Raw genomic sequence first — 6,953 nt, 5'->3', positions numbered from 1 at the left:
GAGACAGGGTCTCCCTGTAGCCCCAGCTGTCCTGGAACTCACTATGTAGACCAGGCTGGCCTTGAGCTCACAGAGATCTGCCTGCCTCTGCCTCCTGAGTGCTGGGATTAAAGGTGTGTGCCACCACACCTGGTCTGTAATAATTATATTTTATATTAATAAAAAATGGGTAAATATCCATTTTAAAAATTATATAATATTGGTTTAAAGACACAACAATTCACTATAGAAATAAAGTCATACTGCATTAAGGGAGAGAGAGAGGAGAGATAATTAAGGCCTAGCTAGTGTAAAAAAAACAAAGGGAGTTGTATTAGTCCAAAAACTTACTGAAAAATTACACATAAAGTATCCTCACATGGGTCCATGTGTATAGCTGAAGGCTATATAACAAGAAACAACATCAGGCAGGAGAAACCTCCCTTTGAGTTGCTGGCCAAGGTAGTCTAAGAGACTCTCAAAATTACACAAGCCATTGTCACAACCCTTGATTGCCTCCAAGAATTTGAAGGCAAGACCCTATCATTGAAGGCAGGACAGATTTCAGACACAGGATTGGGAGCAATGGAGCGGGAACTGACCTAGAATTCACCTCCCCTGAAGGCTAGCTCTCATAGTTCTCATAGCTTTGGAGAACACTATGCAAGCTGGTAAGAGAGAACATCAATCAATGGTCCAACCCCAGCTTTAAGGCCTAATAACCACAACAATGACCAGCACAGAAAACAACATTGGTGCAGTAGTGGCACTTTTATCTTGGGGCTAATCAACAGCTACCTAATTGAATGTAAAGCCCACTCAGTGGGATGAAATGCACATGTGGTACTGTAACTAGCCAAATACATGTGGTTGGAAAGGTCATAGATCTTATAGAAAACACCAAGGCTCTCATATCCCTAGGCAAATGTAATTTGCTACTATGTGCAAAATATTCATCCTTATATTTACATACAAGCATCCCAGTCACTACTCATCAAAGAAGCTTCTTTTGCAACAGATGGAGATTGTCACAGAGTGTCACAGCTGGTTATACTCAGAGATTGTCTGTGAATTGCCCAACCTTAAGTGACACATCTACAGTGCAACCTCTATACCTAAGGCTCATGGAACATAATGGAACAAGGGATAGAGAGATACTAATGCATTCATCTCTCAACTCTCATTAATGAAGCTCCCTAATGCAATAGAGGCTATGAACATAAAAGGACACAAATGGCCAAAGTGTGGAGATTAAGAGTCTGTAGAGTGTGGGTCCTTGGACAGCACTCCTATATTAAACTCCACCCACCCAGGGCTCAGGGACCATTTCAGAAGTGTGGGTGGAAAGACTGTAAGAGCCAGGGAGGAAGTGCATAACTGTATGGAAATAAGGTCCTACAAGCCCCTGGGACCTTGCTCCTATGAACTTACAGCAATGCTGCCAGCATACACAGGATTCATGCAAACTCAAACAGACAAAAACCCAGCACAGATCCCAATCTTAGTCAAAGAACTATTGGGCAATTGATTTTACTACTGGGTGAAGAAGAGCAGATCTTAAACGAAGGGACTCTAGACAGGCTGACTAGACCTCAGTGGAGGATAGTGCACTGAGGGATTTCTGGAGACACTAACTTGACTCAATAGGCCTTAACACAAATGACAGAATGCATGAATCCCAGTTGGGGTGGGCTATGGGAAGGTGCCAATGAGACAGGGTGTATAAAGATGATTAGGATGTTCTGTGTGAAATACATAAAAAATTCAATAAAAAACATTTAGATATTGAGGCTCCAAAGGCACCTTTATTTTGTGACCCTAACTTCACTCCTTCCTTCCTAGTCTCATGCTCAGTCTTCCTTCTCTGTCCCTCAGACCTTCCTGGGTACACACATCCACACACTGGGATTTGTGCTGGGGCAGCTCTACCACATACGTCCTTCCATGTGAGCAATTGTATCTGACAGGTTACATGATTTGGTAACCCCTGTGAAATTTCTCAACAAGTTACAGACATGTTTCTTACTTTTTGAAGTTAATGTGGACAAAATGCACATTCTTCTTCCTTAGTACAGAGCGAGTCACATGTCCCACAGCCTCTTGCAGTTAGGTATGTCCCTGTTGCTAGGTAGAGCTCACCCAATGTAAGGCAACGTTTGTGTGCCACTTCCATTTCTAATATAAAAATTATTTCTTGCTTTCTGTAGTTTTTCTCTTTCCACAACCAGACAAAGTCCGGAACCACACATAATACCGAAAGCTAAGTGGTAAAATGTTACTCAGCTTGAATCCTGGCGTCTCTATTTCATCACTGGCTGCTATTGTGTGAGCGAAAAGCACACTTCTGTTATACTTCGGACTCCATGACCCTTTTAAAAAATTCAATTGCAATAATATTTCATCTACACATCTGCTCATCATGTAAATAAATACATACCATTGGTTTTTTTCAGTGCTTCTACCAGACAAAGGGCTTCCTCCTGAATTCTGTCTTCAATAGTTTTCTTCCCAAACCCCATAGTCCGTAAAACTGAGAGGGAGAAACGCCGTGTTTGCTTCCACATTTCTCCATTACTGAAAACAATTCCTATCAGGACACAGAAAATTCCATTATCATGAATTCTAGCTGAGAGTATTCATCTCAGAAAACAATACTGACCCTTGTTCAGGTACGTAAAATATGATTGTGTCAGCCCCTCCTCACCTGTCACCTTCCCTAACCCGTCCTAGTATTTCAGTCAGGATCTTGATGTTATATATTAAGAAGCTCTTTTCACCTATCAGCCTCTGAAAACCTCAGAGTGATTCTGTGGACCTTTTCTCCCTTCCTCCATTTTGCTGACAAGGATGTTGAAGATCATGAATGCAAATTCCTTTCTCTAGGACCATATAACTAATAAACTGTGGCGAGGTCAAGTCATAGATTAATGTATCAAGACTAACTTTGATGTTTGTTTATGAATTTTAGAAAAATCAAAAAGAGGAAATTATCAAGAGAACTGAATGTTGGAATATGACTGGGTGGTAAAATACTTGCTTAGCATGTGCAAGGCCTTGAGTGCAATATGAGAGAGAGAGAGTGAGAGAGTGAGAGCGAGAGAGAGAAAGAGAGAGTCAGAAAGGGGTTATAATCATTGCTACCTCTTTACATTTTAACATTCGTCCTCTGTTTAAACTCCTACATGAATTGTGATCTTTATACCTAGAAATTCAACATAAGATTCCCTAGCTCAAAACAAGATAGTAGTGAAACATTAGTTCATTGAAAACTGTCAAAGAAGCATCTTTGAGATGCTTGCACATTAGAGATGCATGCGCCAATATCTCAGTGTTAGTAGCAAAAACAATGAGTCTTTCTGTAAGGAAAAATATATTCTTATGATTTTTTTTTAAAAATAGAAAAAGGAATATAAGTCTGTAAATATTCCAATTCTATATGCTGGTTCCCATACTATAAAAACTTTAAAACAGTAGTTAAACTTTGTTTTTATTATTTATATTTTATTTCTATGAGTGTTTTGTCTGCATGCATGTAAGTGTACCATATACATGCAATGGTCTCTGGCCAGATGCCCTGGAACTGAAGTTAGGAAAGTTGGTTGCTAGCTGCCATGTAGGTGCTTGGAACTGAATCATGAGATGGAAGAAGAGCTCTAAAAGGAGGGGAGAAAGGCAGACAGTAACGGAATATATGTGACCTGACTGCAGAATGGAACTACCGGGGAGAAAGGACCAGCAAGGCAGGCAGGCGATGAATGAGGGCAGTTGGGGAGAAGACGAACTGTAATAAAATATGCATGAAAATAACATAAGAAATGCTTTGTTTTGTATGCTATCTTAAAAAACAATTAAAAATATGACAAAAATTAAAATTTATTCACATGCTTCTGAGAACTTCTAATACCTTAATTTCTTTGGTTGTCTGGATTCTTTGCAACTTGTAAGCACATGGACATTCCCCCAAACAGAACCATACCTAAACCTTGGTTGATTTTATTGATTAATGACAAAGGCTTTTTGCCAGTAAACTCCTCTCCCCTGTCAATCAGAGCTTCTTTTAGTGCTTCGTATCCATGTAGCACCACAGTGGGTTTCATTCCTAAATACACAGTGAACACGGGTCCGTAGACTTTTGCTAGCTGTAAACAGAGAAGGAGATGCAAGAAAAGTGAGAATCTCAAAACTCAGATGTTGATAAATGACAAATATTTTTATTCATACTGGATTCATTTTACTATGTATCCACTTATTGGAAATGAATTCAACTTCCTGAATCAGAAATTTGATGAGAAAATACTTTTAATTGGTAATGTCATTAACACTCTAATCACTTTCAATCTTATTCAGCTCCTACTATGGGCTATATTTTTCATTTGTTTACATTTATATTTTTACCTTTTCCTTCAAAACTTACGTTTGCATCAGATTTCCCTTTCTTGTCTTCTTACAGTAAATAGAGTGTTTCTTTTCCTGATTAAGGGAAGTTTCTCCCAGTCACCCCATGTGCATACTAATGATCATCCCTCATCATCCATTTTCTACATTCCACATTCCACATTTTCCACATCCATTTGCACATTACACTAAGGACTCTGAAATTTAGCAATACTTAGACAAGTAGGTGGGTCATCACGCAAGTCTACACTCCACACTGTATCTTCTACAAGACTGGAGTCTTTACACATTTCCCATCACCCTTAAAATCAGATGCATGCACAGAGCATGGTGCCTAAAGTCAAGAGTCATTTATTACAGTTGAATGTATAACACATTTAAGTAATCTGTGAAAAATCATTCCTATTCCATCTCAAAGAAATATAAATTAAAGCTCCAAGAGATTTTTAAAATTTCCCTAAGCTATGAGTTAATTCAGAGCTCACATCCCAGGAAGAAGAACTTCCCAGTGCTCTGGTTTTGGCTTTGTCAGGGAAAGAGATTTCTAGTCAACCTTTCAGACTTCAGAAGACCATGGCCCTATGAATGAGTGGAGTAGAGAAGTTATCACCTCTGTCATTCACAAAATGCAGTAAGAACCATCAAAATTTCTGAATCCTTAATTTTAGGGAAATGTAGATTTGAGAACTTATAAATCAACAGGTTTTTGTAACCGAAAACACATCTATCTTCATTAGAGTTCATCAAAGAGTAATTACTCTACTAAAAAGGACCTTGGACACTGCGTGAGCAGAGAACTGTCTACTTTTGACAATATCAAGCATCATCCCATGGATCTCATTGGCCTCTAACTCTAGGTACAACAGAGATTCAGGAGCTGGACTGGGTATGCATTAAAAAAATCCATTCTTGGGAGTAAGGTCACGTGTTATACAAGCATAATAACCTGAGTCCAAATCCCCAGAACCCACATAAAGCCAGACACAGTAATGCCCATATGTAACCCCAGTGTTTCCATGACAAGGAAGGAGACAGAGACAGGAGAGTCCCTAGAGGCTCCTGGTCTGGCTAGTCTGGAGTACACAACAGAGAACAGAAAGACAGTTTGTCTCAAACAGGTGAAAAGGCAGAAGCTATACCCAAAATCATCCTCTGACCTCCATGTGCTCAGTGTGGTTCTCTCTCTCTCTCTCTCTCTCTCTCTCTCTCTCTCTCTCTCTCTCTCTCTCTCCCTCTCTTCATTTGGGGCTTCAGATGTCTGATGAAACTTGACATCTCTGCCTTTAATTTGTGTCTGACTCTGCCTTAAACTTTGGGTCAGATTCCTGTTCAACTCTGCATGTAGGTAAATCATGCATTTAAGATATGTTTATCTAAAGCTGCTAATCCTCTTTGTTCAAGGTTGAAGATAACAACATCACTGCAATATTTTCAAGATTTACAAATTCTGTTAAAAGCCCTCTGAGTGACACCTGGAAGTCTTCAGACACTGTCCTACAACACCAGGAAAACAGAGCTCTATGGGCAGGTTACTTTGGGATGATGATACCCCTAAGCAGGAGTAGTCATCTCATAGGCCTCATAGATACATATGCTTAGCAACTGGAGATTGCCCTGAGAAGTTCAGTAACTTTCTGGACTTCAGTTTCCTTGGCAGCAAATGACTGTTATCTCCTCCCCTCAAGAATCATTAACTTCCTCAACACTGATGAGTGTGTGCTGTGCACAACCTCGGACCTTTGTTTTTGTCTTTTCACCTGTATTAAACCAAAGGGTACTACTATCAATCCAAAGAAAGCCTCTAGATCTCACCCCTCTCTTCTCCATGTGGACACAAATAAATTAAAATACCTTTTCCAATTTTGCTGTTCACATCTATGCCTTTTCTTTTGAGTTAAGTGACCAAAACGAGTGAGTGGGGACCCCAAGGGTCAAGTTTCTCTTTTTGGATCCTAACGGTATCTGCACTCTCAAAAAAATCTTATCTGGGTGGCCAATGTGGACACTGTCCTTTAAAACCATCTTTTTAAAACATAGTATCTGGGACCACATTTATTTATCTCTAAGACTGTATCATTCGCTCACTGAAAATCAGTGAGAAGATGTAACTAAGCACACTTACCATGTTCATGGAATTGGAGATGTTCTTAATATCTACTTGTAAAATATTTCCAATAATTGGGAGAGGAGTGGGGCCAGGTGGGAGCTTCCCTTTGGCATGGCGCTGATTCCACAGAGCAAGAAGAACCAAACAAGAAAGGCAAATCCCCAGGGTGATGAAGAGAGCCATTGGCAAGCTCTGTGTGAATGCGGTGGCAAGCTCATGCTTTGGGAGTCTATAAATAGAGCACATGTGGAGCTCCAAAAGGGTACAAAGTTTTTGGACTTTGGATAAAAACTATTTATTATCAGTACACTTTGGCCTCCTGGTAGAAATATAAACAAAAATTTTCTATTTCCTAATAAGTTTCTATATTTGCCATTTCAACATAACCCTCCCACTCTATTTTTGTCAGAAATAGTATTGGCTGAATGACCCTATTTTTAATGGTAAGTTAAAAGCTATCTGTGACTGTCCT

General features: G+C 39.6%; 1 protein-coding gene across 1 annotated transcript in view; it reads right to left on the bottom strand.

The window, feature by feature from the left end:
* LOC103752530 (cytochrome P450 2C70-like) overlaps positions 1-6,695 on the bottom strand; it is a 52,812-nt gene extending 46,117 nt beyond the window's left edge. Inside the window, exons 1-3 of the mRNA XM_008856354.2 lie at positions 6,497-6,695; positions 3,956-4,118; positions 2,417-2,566 (exon numbers count right to left, since the gene is read on the bottom strand). Of these exons, the coding sequence (XP_008854576.1) occupies positions 2,417-2,566; positions 3,956-4,118; positions 6,497-6,664 (481 nt within the window). The 5' untranslated portion in view covers positions 6,665-6,695. The remainder of the gene's footprint in view (positions 1-2,416; positions 2,567-3,955; positions 4,119-6,496) is intronic.
* Positions 6,696-6,953: the final 258 nt, after the last annotated feature.

This window comes from Nannospalax galili, unplaced genomic scaffold, assembly GCF_000622305.1.
Source record: "Nannospalax galili isolate Female #2095 unplaced genomic scaffold, S.galili_v1.0 scaffold2108, whole genome shotgun sequence".
NCBI lineage: Eukaryota > Metazoa > Chordata > Mammalia > Rodentia > Spalacidae > Nannospalax > Nannospalax galili.
This window is presented reverse-complemented; position numbering and strand designations above follow the sequence as displayed.